The sequence below is a fragment of the Astyanax mexicanus genome, chromosome 8 (genome assembly GCF_023375975.1).
Source record: "Astyanax mexicanus isolate ESR-SI-001 chromosome 8, AstMex3_surface, whole genome shotgun sequence".
Lineage (NCBI taxonomy): Eukaryota > Metazoa > Chordata > Actinopteri > Characiformes > Acestrorhamphidae > Astyanax > Astyanax mexicanus.
The window spans coordinates 19,948,304-19,963,715 of NC_064415.1; the positions used below are offsets into that span (position 1 = coordinate 19,948,304).

At 39.7% G+C, this 15,412-nt stretch overlaps 1 protein-coding gene across 1 annotated transcript in view; it reads right to left on the minus strand.

Moving 5' to 3' along the window:
* Positions 1 to 969: 969 nt before the first annotated feature.
* Positions 970 to 15,412, minus strand: part of plcb3 (phospholipase C, beta 3 (phosphatidylinositol-specific)) — an 80,812-nt gene continuing 66,369 nt past the window's right edge. The window contains exons 24-34 of the mRNA XM_007242041.4: positions 13,161 to 13,258; positions 12,934 to 13,054; positions 10,744 to 10,776; positions 10,514 to 10,623; positions 8,081 to 8,190; positions 7,792 to 7,951; positions 7,615 to 7,691; positions 6,929 to 7,018; positions 6,165 to 6,222; positions 5,959 to 6,045; positions 970 to 5,223 (exon numbers count right to left, since the gene is read on the minus strand). Of these exons, the coding sequence (XP_007242103.3) occupies positions 4,927 to 5,223; positions 5,959 to 6,045; positions 6,165 to 6,222; positions 6,929 to 7,018; positions 7,615 to 7,691; positions 7,792 to 7,951; positions 8,081 to 8,190; positions 10,514 to 10,623; positions 10,744 to 10,776; positions 12,934 to 13,054; positions 13,161 to 13,258 (1,241 nt within the window). The 3' untranslated portion in view covers positions 970 to 4,926. The remainder of the gene's footprint in view (positions 5,224 to 5,958; positions 6,046 to 6,164; positions 6,223 to 6,928; positions 7,019 to 7,614; positions 7,692 to 7,791; positions 7,952 to 8,080; positions 8,191 to 10,513; positions 10,624 to 10,743; positions 10,777 to 12,933; positions 13,055 to 13,160; positions 13,259 to 15,412) is intronic.

Genomic DNA, 15,412 nt, shown 5'->3' on the forward strand with positions numbered 1-15,412 from the left:
TGACAGAACCATCACCCAATTTTACTGTGGGTAGCAAGTGTTTGTCTAATAAATATATGTATAATAAATAATAAATATTTACACATAATTTGGTAACAAATTAATTGAAATGTAGCTAGGTGTTAGGGTTAGTGCTGGAGATGATAAAAAAACTAATTTTATAAGTTTTTTAGTTATTTTTTTAACTTCTTCAGGTCTGAAAACCAAAGTTCAAGTGACTCTCCAACTGAACTACATAAGAAAATCCATTAATGATGAATAATGAAGATGCCTGTTCTGCATTACCTCAAAACCAACTTTAGCTGCTCATTTGCTTCTGCACAGGAAATATTGCGTGTTTCTCACTCTTTTCGCTGGCCAGGTTAATACAGGACAGTGCCCAGAGACAATGTTCACATCTGTGACTACAAACTGCGTGCAGTCCCACTGCCTTAAAGGCTTCTCACAAATCCCTGCTGCTTTCCTTCACAGTAATTACATCATAAACACGCTCAACTACAGTAACATACAGGAAACCCTCCTAACAGACTGAACACAAAATCTCTAATACACAATTTAACACTGATTTACATTCATGTACCACAGCAGTTAACACAGAAAATACTTTTTCCACCAAGTCACATGCTTCCCTACTGGTTTGCAACCAGGGTCAAATTATTGTCACAATTACAGTGATGTCAATATCGATATCTGTGATTAAGTCAAGCTCAAATCAAATTTTCACAAACGTCACACATGATGAACCAACTTAAGCACTCAAATTCATGCGTTTAAGCAATTAAAAAAATAATAATAATTGATCCAGCATATTCCACGTTTTACCTGCAAAACATAAAGAAATACATCATATGCTGTTTTATATGCTGTCTCTCAGAACCAAAGCTGACCTTCCAGAGTTAAAGGAAGCAAACCCACAATTTCACAACCTTCCAGCGTAGCAGTTTAAAAAAGAAGAAATGAAACAGGCTGTACGATTTTTGACAAAATTCTGCATTTATTGAATGTACAGTTACATATATCATTTATCAAGACAATAAAAATTACATCCAGAGTAATATTTTTTCCCTTTCACAAGGCAGACCAGTACTTTCTCTACATACAGTGTTTCAGTAAGAAAGGAAAAGGAAATGAGAGCGCGAGAACAAAACGAACAGAAAGAAACAGATGCAAATCCCATGTGCTTGGTTAATGCAGTGTGACTCGAGGCAGAACAGAATTAGCCCTTGGGAAAGTATTCATTCTCCCTTCAAGCCCATGTTTCATCGCAAATACAAGGAAATCCAAAGTATTATTCTCGTTAAGTCGAGCTAACAACCCCTGCTCTCCCTTTAGGAAGGAATAATCATTGGTCAAAAAGTATTACTCAAATGCCTGCTTTCACTTAATGAAACTACATACTGTACCATCATCTATGTCAGACTGGATCTAAAGAGATAGATATATATAAAAAAAATCTGCTCATAATTTCTTCCCTATACATAAACGTTAAAAACAAAAAACAAAAAGTAAAAGTGCACCAATGGTAAAACTCAAACTATGTAAGAGCGTACGTACATAACCGACATGGTAAAAGGGTGTGTGTAAATATATATATATATATATATATATATTATGAATGATTTAGGGAGAGATTTATATATATATATATAAAAAAAAAAACATTAGGTCCTCACTTTGCTTTAATCAGGTCCCCATAAATCACCATCACAGCCATCAAAGTGAGGACTTTTTTTAACACCAATTTAAAGGATTAAAGCATTAACTGTGCTTTAACTTCAGATCTTCAGAAGTGAAAATTAGTTTTTTACAAGGCCAAAGATTTGTCTTATCAGTAATGTAAAATGAACAATAGGCAGCAGATGACAGTTTGAGGGGCTTGTTGAGGGGGATCAGTGTGTGTGTGCGTGTGTGTGTGTGTGTGCCCTGTGGACATTTTTTAGAAGGCAAGCCTCCAAATAAATGTAAAATATCTGAAATGTGAATATCTCAGAAATAAAAACTAAAAATTAAAAAATTAAAATAAAAGCATAAAAACACACCCAGACATGACCCTCAACTTCACCTCTGGCCCAAGGACCTTAACGCACTGCCAATGCCCGACCAGCGCTGTGCAAGTACAAACGCACAGCCCTGCTGTACATCAAACTCAACACGCGTTATTACATTACCTTACTGTGGTGGTGAAAAACTTACAGGACAAATCGGCACATTTGTGAACGTAGCATTTTTTTCACACTCGTGTGAAAGCCAGTCAACGCAGTATTGCTCGAAGCGCCTGCTCTTCGCGTCCTTGCGTCAAGTAAGTTTCGGCCCAAGTCAGTAGTAAAATTAACATAAAAAATTACATATGCATGAATAACATGAGCTATACTGAAACCACTGATATCTGATATTACACTAATGTTTATACACTGTGATATGTAAAACCCATATCATATCATATACACAAATTAAAGGACAGGATCAACATGAACAACACAAATAATCATCCTCGAACATTTATGAGACAGCATTTTACAGTAAAGTACCATTTCTCCTCTTTCAATAGGCTTTTAAAGCTTTGAAAACCACACACACACAAACCAACACATTTACAACATATAGTATATACGTACTTTGGGCTGACTTTAAGAGTTTAAGGAACACTCTTTAAAAAGAGATGCAACCTCATACATTCATTCACACACACACACGGCCTACAACCACAGACACACACACGGCTACCTTCTGTACAATAGTTACAGTAGCAGTTATACATACAGCACGGCCCTGTAGGACTTCCTCTTAGAGATTTGAACCCACAGCCTTCTGGTTGCGTTACTTGATCTGAGCTAACTTGAGAACTATCCTGTGAACTATCCTCTATTATTATTATGAATCTCAATAGAACTGCATCATTAGCATTCAGCCCACAATGATTAGCCTATGCGATCAAATGGGCCAAATAACTGACTCAAATAATGCGCAATAAGGTAGCTCTGCTCCAATAGTACTTCAATAGTGCTCTAATAGTGCCAATAGTATTGAAAGTGTGGCTTGCAGTACAGCATCTCATTAGTGTAGGAGCTGTGCTTTTTGTGAGCTTTTTTTACATTTTTGCTTTTGCTACACTGGACTAAGTGCAGGTCTCAGTTGGAACAGCTCACCAGCACTGTACTCGTACTGTGAGTGTGTGTGCACTGCATGCACGTCATACCACATCCACGATTTTAACTCAGAGCTGCTCAACCTGAGTAGGGGGCCGCTGACTCAATCTATACAAAAAAAACAAGGAGGGTCTGAAAAAAGAACAAGGAAGGACGAAGAAAATGATAGGAGATAGAAAACCATGGGCAAATAACACGGTGGTAAATGTGAATGGAAAAAAATCACATTATATAAAAAAATAATATGAGCATAATAATATTTAAGACGACTTAAAAATGACAGTAAAATGAAGCAAATCAGCCATTTTTTATAAAGATTACAGAAAAATAGCACACATCCTTGTGATCTGAATGCCCAAACCTGAATCTCCAAAATGACACCTTGAATAAAATCAGCTGGCGCTAAAATAAACCCAAGGGTGCTCAGCTCATATTCTGCAGTTTTCCTGGGTATTACGTAACAGGGTTATGAGACTGAGTAGACCTGACCTCTAGATGCCACGGGCCTTTTTTTATGTACTCGCTTTCTCTCCGTTTGTGGGCCAGATTTTGGCACATCCCTCCAAGGGTTGGGAATCGTTCTGGAACGTGATTATATTAAAACTGTTTGCTATTGTGTAGAAATACAGAATGATGCAGAAAAAAATGCAGAACATACATACAAGTGTGTTTCCTGAACAGTAGTAGTAGTAGTAGTGGTTTTGAGGAAGTGCAGTGCATGGGATATCCACACCAATTACACAGAATTATAGAGCAGGGATTAGATTAAGCCACACCACAGATGGAGAGATAGAGACGGAAATAGGGAGATTGGGATATAGGGAGATTGGGAAAGGGAGGAGGGGGCGGGGTGTAATATATAATATATGTGGGCAAATCAATTTGGTCTAATCAGCTGAGATGTTCAGTCCAGAATAAGCAGAATGCATTGTTCAGAAATGGAAAGAGAAAATTGAACATAATCATCTCTATAAAAGAATATCTCTGCCTCCCAACCCCTCACACACACACACCTACTATAAATATATTATATATACACACGCAAACGTGCAGCATACCTCACACTATTATGTTTTTTTCCTGCTAGAGAAATATATATGTAGTGAGAATTAACTTTATTGTCCTGTGGGGACGAGGAGTTGGTGGCTTATAGGATTGCCCATCTGTGCATTATTATGTAAACAAGTACCTTTCAGATTAAGCACTACTAGCCCTGCGTTTGCATTACACACTTACAACTAACCTACTCTACTGCTAAAGCTACACTGCCACCTGCAGGACAACTCAGAGTACTACACTCTAACCTCACACCCTCCCATTCACACATTCCACATAAATAAATAAAGATTCTCTCTATTAAAAACAAGAAAAAAAATCCCCTCCTTTCCACAGGTGCATGACCGTGACAGACATGCACTGGCACCCATGCCTGCCCAAATATTTAAAGCTTAAAGAACAATCAGATACATTTTTTTTTGGCTAAAAAGTTTGGCTAAAAACTTTGGTTAAAAGAAAAATTTGCAATTTTAAAGAAAAATTACAAAAAGAAAAAGTCGCAGACCTCAAGCTGAAGCGCAGCTAGAAAAACTCAGCTGGAGAAGGCGTGTGGAATTTATGAATGACAAAACAGTAAAAAATAACTGAAATCCTTAAAAAAACATTTACACAACTTTCAGTAATACTAGTTCTACCATCATAATCCAGTGAGAAAGGTGCGATGAAGGGAAGGGTGTAGGGGGAAGAGTAAGTAAGTAAGTAATAATCGAAGTGCTGACTGGAGTTACACAGCTGTCAGCTCTGCCTCTGAAGTGACTGGCGTGCCAGATGAGGAGGAATCCCCCACTGAAGTGGTGCTATTGTCCAGGCTGAGGCTATTGCTGTGATTGGGCGAGGAGAGAAGTGGAGAGCTGCAGTTGGAGGTTGAGCCTGAGCCAGAGCTGGTGTGATTGAGCAGCTGGCTGCAGAGGGCGTCGCTGCGCAGGCCTTTGCTGTCTAGCTCTCCCTTTAAGTAACGACAGATCTCTTCGGGCAACCGCTGGAGCTCAGCTTCGCACTCTCGCTCTAAACGCAACCGGTGCTGTAGAGAGAGCAAAGGAGAGAAAAAGCATAAGAGAGTAAAAAATAAAATACACGTCAGAGTGCAAGAAATAGTACAAGTGATAGAGGGAAAGTGCACAAGAGCAAAAAATAGCAATCACAAAACAGCAGAAAAGAGCACGAGTGAGAAACTAAGACAGTGTGAGAAGAATAACACAAAAGGGAGACAGTGTATAAAAGAAAACAAGAGTATGAAATAAAGAAAATGAGAAAGATGAAGAGAAAGTGAGCAAGAGCGAGTTAAAGAAAGCACGAGAGAGAGCAAGAGACAGAGCATGCACAAAAAAAGTGAGAAAGTACAAAAGGAAGCAAAAAAGTGCATGGATAAAAACAAAGACAGATCTAGAGGGCAAAAATAGAAAGAGTGAGACATATAGAGTGTAAGAAATAGAAAGAGTGAGAAAGAGAAAAGGCACAAAAAATCCACAAAGAGTGAGAAAGCAACAGAGAGCATGGTAGGAACAGCACATGAGAAATGGAGTGAGAGAGAATGCATGGAAAGTCAGGAAGTGACTAAGAATTAGAGACAGCTTAAGCACAAAAAAGCAAGCAAGTGTGAGAGAGAGAGAGAGAGAGAGAGAGGGGGAAGAGAGAAACTGAGGGAGGTCAATGTAGTTTAATGTCAAACTATGAAGCCCAATGTTGAAAATAAAACATAGATTTATGTCACTTCATTTGAGATGAAAAGCAGCAGTGAAGTGCAGGATGAACTGACCATGGGTTCCTCTTCCTCTATTTTCTGTAAGATGTCTTTCTGCTGGACCTTTAGCTTATCCTGACGCTTGTTCTGAGACTCATCCAACTGCAGAGAGAGAGAGTGAGAGAGAGAGAGAGAGAGAGACAAACAGACTATGAGAAAACAGATAACGGGCAGAAAGAAAGTTTCAGCAGACTGAAGAATACACTGAGAAGTAGACTCACCCTGCGGTACGAGTTCACTGAATCTTGGATGTGCTTCCTATTGATCTCATTCTGTTCCCTGCAGGAAGAAACGAAGAAAGAAGCCGACTAGGATCACATACGAGTAATACGAGTCATGCATCATTTATTATGCATTATGTGAGACCTGTGATTAGTGGCCAAAATCTTGACATGGAAAGAACAAGTGACTCAGTCATTCGTGACCAGGAGATCAAGAGAGCATAATTACATTTGCTTCCTCACTGGGTGGGTGGGGTGGACTTCCTCATACCCACCATCTCTCAGCAGACTGGCTATCCAATACAGGCGTCCAGTGACATTAGTGTTAATGGCTTTTCACAGAAGATGCAGTGGCTCTGAATGTGTTTTGCTGGAGTTAAATGAAGAAAAAAAATGCTATTTTCATAGCAGTGGTGCCCTCATGGTATGGGTGGTATGGGGAACTATAATTGATGAAAACTGTCGATGACCGAATTGGGGAGAATTTTTGAGTGGTGGAGCACCTGAAACAAAGGTGCACAGTCAGGCCGCTACACCACAAACTACCTAATTGAACACTTATGGCGGATAAAAAAAAAAAAAAAAATCAGAGAGAAAAAAGCAAGCCACCAATAAGAGCATTACTGAACTTCTACTGCCAAAATTCCTGTTTAGTCTGTACAATGTCTAAACAAGGACCAGGTAAATTGTCTGGCCTAACATTAATTGTGTATTTTATTTGATTGGTGATTGGTGCATTTGCAGGAAACTGAGGAGTTACTCACGACTCCGCCTTCTCTTTGTCTCCCTTCCTCGCCTCAATGATGCTGTTCTGCCTTTTTCTGTCTAAGATCTTCTGCAACTCCTTCTTCTCTCTAGTGAGAGTAAAAAGACATGTAATAGTTAAACATGGGCTTTAATGCATTCTCATTCATACTTACATGCTCACTAATGAACGCAGTTACACACAATTATACATGGTGAAGAGTGTCACTAACTTACTGATTATTGTATTTTTACTGTATCTGTGTAATGCTAAAGCTAACCCTAACTGGAAGTATGGTAACCTAAACAGGGTTTCCAATCTTTGTAATTAAACATTTCTGCTTAATCCCTTAAAATACCTTGTCCCGTATACAAGCTACAGGTGTAGGTGATACAAAACTCTTTTTTTTTTGCAGTAAAATAAGTTATTTATGAAAATTATTAAGACATTTTGAGGGTTTTGAAATCTCCTACAGTACACTTGGAGAAGCTGCCTGTTTCCTCTCTACTCCACTTAATTTCAGATCAGTAACAGGAACCAACCCAAAGTCTGCAAGTTTAAAAATAGACGTAAAAACTGATTTGTATTCAGGAAAATATTGATTTTAAAATTAATTTCAGGAAAGAGCCAATTTTATCACATATTTATATATTTATAACTTCTGATATTTATTTTCTGTTAATAACAGCTTGAAAAATGTCCTACTTGTCACATATCTCCTTGAGTTTCTTGATTTGGACAGCCTGGCATTCCTGGGCAACTTCTTTTAGTTTCTGATATGACTGAAAAAAAACAGAACACACACACAGAGAGAGTTAAACACTTACATTCTGGTGATTTGTGTTTGTTTAAAAAATGTTTTTATACATGAGCGGTTGATACCTCTCCAAGGTGAATGAATTTCTTCTCTTTCTCCAGCTGGTACTGCTTTTTGCGGAGTTCCAGTAGTTCCTGCATCTGCCACTCTCTCAGCTGCACCGTCTGCTTCTCCAACTCCACCACCAGCTCATTCAGCTCAGTCCGAACCGGCCCTTCTGGCTCACTGCATTACACATACACACAAACATCTGTTAACTTGCTTTTACATCTTACCAGGACATTTACTACATTTACGTTAACTTAAGAGTATGACGTTTCAAAAGCCACTCCCTCCCTCTAGTTATAAACATACTTTTTCTTCACGCTGAGGCGGAGCTTCTTCTCCACCTGACTCTTACGTCTCTGGATGTCGGAGTTCAGCTGATTAGACCTCGTCTTTTGCTCTTTGCTGAGAGCCCAAACCTGACAAACACACAAACAAACACATCTAATTATGCTTGCAATAGAGGTGTAAAAATATATATGCTGAAGTATCAGTACTGTATTTTTTGGACTATAAATAGCACCTACATTATTTTAATTTTCCCAAAAATCGTCAGTGCACCTTATAATCCAGTGCGCCTTATGTATGACTTCTACCAGTCAGGTTGTGAAAAGCAGTAAAGCTACTCTGATGAATTACAGGGTATAAGCACAGCTAACCAGCACTGGCTAGCACTGCTAACTGGGGCTGGCTAGCACTGCTTAACTGGGCTTGCTAGCACTGCTTAACTGGGCTGGCTTGCACTGCTAAACGGGGCTGGCTTGCACTGCTAAATGGGACTGGCTAGCACTGCTAACTGGGGCTGGCTAGCACTGCTAAACGGGGCTGGCTAGCACTGCAAAACGTGGCTGGCTAGCACTGCTAAACGGGGCTGGCTAACACTGCTAACTGGGCTGGCTAGCACTGATAAACTGGGCTGGCTAGCACTGATAAACTGGGCTGGCTAGCACTGCTAAACGGGACTGGCTAGAACTGCTAAACGGGACTGGCTAGCACTGCTAAACGGGACTGGCTAGCACTGCTAAACAGGGCTGGCTAGCACTGCTAAACAGGGCTGGCTAGCACTGCTAAACGGGGTTGGCTAGCACTGCAAATCGGGGCTGGGTAACACTGCTAACTAGGACTGGCTAGCGCAGCTATCCGGGGCTGGCTAGTGCTGCTAACCATGGCTGGCTATGCTGCTAACCGAGGCTAGGTAGCGCTTTTAACTGGGGCTGGCTAGTGCCGCTAACAGGGACTGGCTAGCGCTGCTAACCACGGCTGGGTAGCCCAGCTAACTGTGCCTGGATAGCGCTGCTAACTGCACCTGGCTAGCACTGCTAACTGCACCTGGCTAGCGCTGCTAACCGGGGCTGGCTAGTCCAAAAAAGCGCCTTATAGTCAGAAAAATCTGTCATACTAAGTTTTGCAGTATTAGATCAATGATCATAGACAGGCAGACTGTGCTTAATTCATACCTGTCAAGTCTCCCGTTTTGGCCGGGAAACTACCGTATTTTACTCCTCTTTCCCGCCGTCCTCCCGTATTAGTATTTTCCCGTAAATTTCCCGTATTATACTAAATAAAAAAAATATATAGGCCACAGGCGACAATGCACTGACCGCTGTGTGTCTCTTAACCAATCGTGGTGCCGGTTCAAGGAGAAAGTCCCGCCTTTCAGGAGAAACAGCCAATCAGCTAGCTGGTTTTGCGGAGCGCAGTTTAGTGTGCGGGAAGCCCCGCCCCTCCCCTCGCTGTGAGTACAGGCAGCTAGTCGGAGCAGCTGTCGTTAAAACTAATCTGGATATACGGAGATTTTTCTAAAAAAAAAGGTAATTAACCATGTAAACTGTGATGAGATTGTTTCTGATAGCTGGTTAGAAAGACTCTTCTCTGAATCAAAACATAAATTAAACCCACTGTGTGTTTAATAAAATACAGCTTGTGACTCAGTTAGCTTAACTTTAGAATTAGCTAGGTATATATTCAGGGTTTGAGAAAAATCTACATATATATAATGCCCTGCCCTGATGTGCCTGATCAGCCAATAACTATCATTTCCAAACTCTATTAGTTCAGGGCTAGTTTTAGGGTTTGTTAGAATTTGTTTAAATCTCAAGTATTGTGGTAATGTATTATAATGTAATGTAATGTATTATTTAGAAGGGGTAGAAGAGATGGTTGAGCTGGAGAGAGAGAAAATGTGGAGAGGGCTGAAATTAACTGAACTGATCAGGAGTGGACTGAACGATAGAAAGAAGTATTAATGAAAGATTATTAATTGTGTAGGCCCCTTAGGACTATTATTTACTTATGGAATATATCTGATCCATGTCCTTTTTGTAAATTTGTGCACCTTTCAATTTCAATTTTAAATCTATTAAAAAAAAAAAAAAAAAAAAAATATATATATATATATATATATATATATATATATATTTTTTTTTTTTCCCTCATTTGGGCTGTTGGGGCGGTGGAAAAAATCCCTTATTTTTAAGTCCAAAACTTGACAGGTATGGCTTAATTTTAATTCCAGACTACTATATAGCACTATTATATTCAGCCATCATATCCCATTGTACAGTGTTCACTAACACATAAAAAATAAAACATTCTAAAGCATGTTAAACTCAAGCTGTAAATATTTCAATATTTTGAAGACAGGAAAAATGTTTAGTGTAAAATATACGAAAGAAAGAGACCTAATGTGGCCTGAAGCTCTGTGTGTGATGCGTGATAAGTGCATATTGGACGGTGTCATACTTTCTTCAGGTGCTTCTTGCGCAGCTCCTTCAGTTCTTTGTTCTGTTTCTTCAGCAATTTCTCGTAGGACTTGTGCTGCTTGAGCTGCTCTATAGACTGAGGCTCTATCACTATCACACAAACACACAAAAAGGTTCATATTAACCCAAACTCCAGCCTGAGTGCGTGCTGGGAGTTTTAATGATGAAGATGAGAATGATGGTGATAATGATGTGCACTATATTTCCTACCTGTTAATATACTGAGGACCAGGTCTTCTTTCACTATAAGAATGAAACATGCAGACAGTGACCAGCAGAACAAAAACATGACACACAGTGATGAGCCCCACAGATTCATAGTCTTGATTATTAGTGCAGTGTAGCTGTTTATAATTATATTCCCAAAAGGGAACATTTACTGCAAAAAGTTTTTACTGAATATTAAATATTGAACATTTAATGCAACATAACTACTGTGTATGTCATGATTATGTATATTTGCAGTTTAATTTCATTGTGTTATATATTATATATGTGCACAAATATATCTACAGAGAATGTAACATATTAAAAAAGTGATATGATGGGGTGGCCAAACATTTTTTTAATACAATTATATTGTGTTTTAAACTGTATTATAATATTTTTTCAGTTTGATATTAAATGCATTATCTCTATTATTTATTGATTGAATGCCAATAGAACAAAGAGATCCTGGCAGTTCAATAAAAACACTTAAGAAATAGAAAAGGAAAGTTTGATTACATTACATTACATTACATTACATTTGGCAGACGCTTTTGTCCAAAGCGACTTACAATAGTCAAGTACAATGTAAAATAAGTTTAAAGGTAAAAACAACTTTGGATAGGGATAAAAGGAGGTCAAAGGGGAATAATAGGATAGAGGAGTGAAGGAGGGGAAGAAGGAAATGGGGTTAGAAGTAGTTAGTGTGTTAGAGGTGTTAGGAGAGTAAGTGCTCTTTGAAGAGCTCTGTCTTCAGGAGTTTCTTAAAGATAGTGAGAGATTCTCCTGATCTGGTAGTGGAAGGTAGTTTGTTCCACCATTGGGGAACTCTGTATGAGAACAGTCTGGATTGCTTTGTGTGAGTGTTTGGCAAAGCGAGGCGACGTTCACTGGAGGAGCGCAGCGGCCGGGAGGTAGCGTAAGCCTTCAGGAGCGAGTGCAGGTAGGAAGGAGCCTGTTCTGTCATCACCTTGTAGGCGATTGTAAGAGCTTTGAATTTGATGCGAGCATCAACTGGTAGCCAGTGGAGCTCAATGAGCAGCGGGGTGACATGTGCCCGTTTTGGCTGGTTGAAGACCAGACGTGCTGCTGCGTTCTGCATCATCTGGAGTGGTTTTACTACACAGGCCGGGAGGCCAGTTAGCAGGGCATTGCAGTAGTCGAGGCGTGAGATGACGACCGCTTGCACCAGGAGTTGGGTGGCCTGTTGCGTCAAGAGCGGTCTAATTTTTCGGATGTTATAGAGCGCAAAGCGGCAGGACCGAGCAACTGAGGCCACATGGTTTGGAAAAGCCATGTGGCCACAGTTGGCCATGTGGCCAAACCAACCACAGTTGGTTTGGAAAAGCAGAAAATAACACTGAAAAATAGTTTTAAACAGCTAGAAAACTTTTGTCTTAAAAACTAAAGGACTTTAAAAATAGCATTAATCCAGTGCTACAATAAATTAGTAAATAGTAATAATTCTTACATTTAGTGATTAAAGTGATTAAGTTTTAATGATTAAATTAGGTGAAAAATAGTGCTTAAAATGGTGTAGTGTCCAAAAACATATGGCTAAACAGTGGAGAGAGAGAGAGAGAGAGAGAGAGAGATAGAAAAAAGTAGAGAGAGAGAGAAAGAGTGAGAAGTAGAGAAAAAGCGTGACAAGAAGAAAGAAAAAGAGGAATAGAGAAATATATAGATAAAGAGAGTGGGGCAGTTAGAGAGAAAGAGGGAGAAGAAAGAAAGCGATAAAGAGAGAAGAAGAGAGGGAGAGTGTGCAAGACATGTAGAGAGAAAGAGAGAGAAAGAAAAAAGAGAGAGAAAGTTCTAGTTACAAAAATGTGAACAGTAGATTTATTTGAAATTCTTGACAAAAGTTAATGGACAGTTTTTTTTAATTAAACCTAATCTGGGTGTAGCACCTACGATTCTTTCAAGATTACACTGTTCTACGTCAGAAACTGTGGGATAAGAAGGTAATTAAAATTTGCAAAGAGAATAAAAATAAGAAAGAAAAATAATAAAAGGGAGATTATGAAAAATAGTAAGTTGGCTTAATAACTAGGTAGAGTAGAACTCCTCAAACTGTACAGCAGTGAGTTTTTTTTTATTCAGGTGATTGATGGAGAAAATGAGAATGTATGTGAGAGTGGAGGTGATGTAGAACAGATTTCTGGCTGTGTGGTGGTGGTGGTGGTGGTGCTGTACCTGGTGCAGGAACAGGTATCTCAGGTTCTACTGGAGGAGGGGTAGGAGAGGGTAAACTTGGGAAGTCAACAACAGCCACAGGACGGGGCTCGGGCTTCTCTCCTTCATCCTGCTGTACTCTCTGTGTGCACACAACACAAAAGCTCAGATATAATACACATCCTGTTTATACTACTAATCATTCTTATAAAGATTATAATCAGTGGTTATAAACAATAGACACACACCTTATTACCATCGTTATTGTCCTCCATAAACACGGCCAGCTGCCTCTCTCTCTGATCCAGCACATGCTTGATTGGATTGGTCAGGGCATCAGCATAACCTAATGCACACAAAGAAAGAGCAAGCGCGGTTAGCGGCTAATGCTAATGCTGCTCCAGCAGTGCTAGTCGGGGTTAGCAGCAGACTACAAGCCGATAATACTTACCTCTAAACCATTGACAGTATATATTAACTGTACCAAGCCATCCCGCTGATTTCAACGGAGCCAGGTGAGGCCAATCGTGTCACTTCCTGATCGGCTTATCGTGGGGCGTTAACCGGGAAAGTGAGAGATTGCGCAGGCGCCAGCATGACGCGAATCTTCCGTGTGCTGTGCAAACAGCTGTACTGTTTATAGGAGCTGCACAGAACTATTCACTCCACAGTGAGAAAAGCTCAATTCCGTCCCAGAATGAGGCTTTTATTCAATAAACAGCAGATAAAAACTAGAATTTCTGATATCCAATATTAGTCCACGGATTTACTGAAGAATATTCATAGTTTGTCTATATAACAAGCATTTAGAAACTCAGTAATAAGAATAATAAATGTGTAATATAAATTAGTTATATCTATACATTATAAATCTCATAGTCTATCTTATTTCTATTTACGACTATCTTACTATCTACAATGTATTATAACTGTTAGTAGTAGGGTTGTCACGATACCAAAATTTTGACTTCGATACCGATACCAACTGTAGTATCACGATTCTCGATACCAAAACGATACTTGGAAGAAAAAAAAACAATAAAAATATCTGAACATAAAATGTTTATTTTTGATTGGACTGTATTGAACACTGAACAATCGGTGCAAACGTTTTTATTCTAAAATGAAACATTTGAACAAAAAACAAGTTTCGTTATTATGACCTTAACTATAACATAATTATCTAAACACTTCCTAAAAACTAAAACCTCTTCTTTTCTGAAACTACACTGTGGGAAGTTTCTTTGCCTGTTTAAGGTTCTTAGCCAGGAAAACAAGTGTGTCCACATGGTCTTCTGTCAACCTTGTTCTCCTTGGACTGCAGATTAACCACACGTGCGTTATCACATGCAGCCTCGAAAATTACGCTTTTAATAAGGAGATAAAGTGGATATTATTTTTTTTTCTGCCTCAGTTTATTTCATGCGCTGTTTGTATATAATTGGGGATTGCAGGAGACTGGATTGATGGATTCTCTTAAGTCTGGTTTTGAAGGTAAGAGCGTGGGGGAGCCGCTGGTGGGGGTTGAGGGGGTGGAGGGAGTGACCTGAGGTAACCCTGCAGCGAAAAACAAGCAGCTTTTAACTCTGAACACGCGCTGTGACGCGCTCTTTCAGCTCTAATTCAGGAACCGTACACCCTACAGTAAAACGGAGCGAATCCGGAGAGACAGACGGTTCGAATGGTGTATAACATGTCCGCATTCGATCAAATATGGACGTACGAGAAACGGAAATATGAAAATTATGATTTCATATTTTCAGAAGCAAGGCATATTTCGCCCTAAATGTTTATTTTCTGAAAGGAGATCCAGCTAAATGGGCTGAAAAAGCCGAGATTCTAAGCTTTAAAATGGCATATTGGGTGTCTATATTGAACCTATAACTATTCATAAACACAGCCAGATATTAAATATTATAAATTTCTGGCCCGCCGGCGGGCCAGGGCTAGTAAATCTTAGTAACGCTACAGACAGAGTGTATCTTGACTAACTCCACTAACCTGTCGACTTCTCAGCTCTTTGTAGAGATCAGGGTGCTTGTCTGCTAAATGCGTAGCCAGGTTGCTGGTGTTCCCTCCTCTGCACTGGATAGACTTATAACACCGTTTATAAACTGGGTTTGTGGTGTTGGTCGGATTCCCTTCTTCATCAGCGATGTAAGCAAAATTTGCCCACACTTCACTCCTCGCGCCCGTTTTGTCCACAAGTCGCGGACGAGAGACATCTGTTATTTTAGACGTCGCCATTCTACACTCGCAGCTGCTCTCTCTCGCTGCTGCTCTGCTGGCTTGCGCGTGCGTGTGTCGCTCAAGCGAGTCAAATGAATCGATTCACACGTGAATCGATTCATTTGTTCAGAACACTAAGTTTATCTGAATCCTGCCACACCGACTGCTGCGGTGTGAATCAGTTTTCTTATGAACTGAATCAAATCGCGCCTACTATTTTGACTCATTTGAAGCTAGTGACTGGGCTATATAGTATCGAAAGCATCGAACG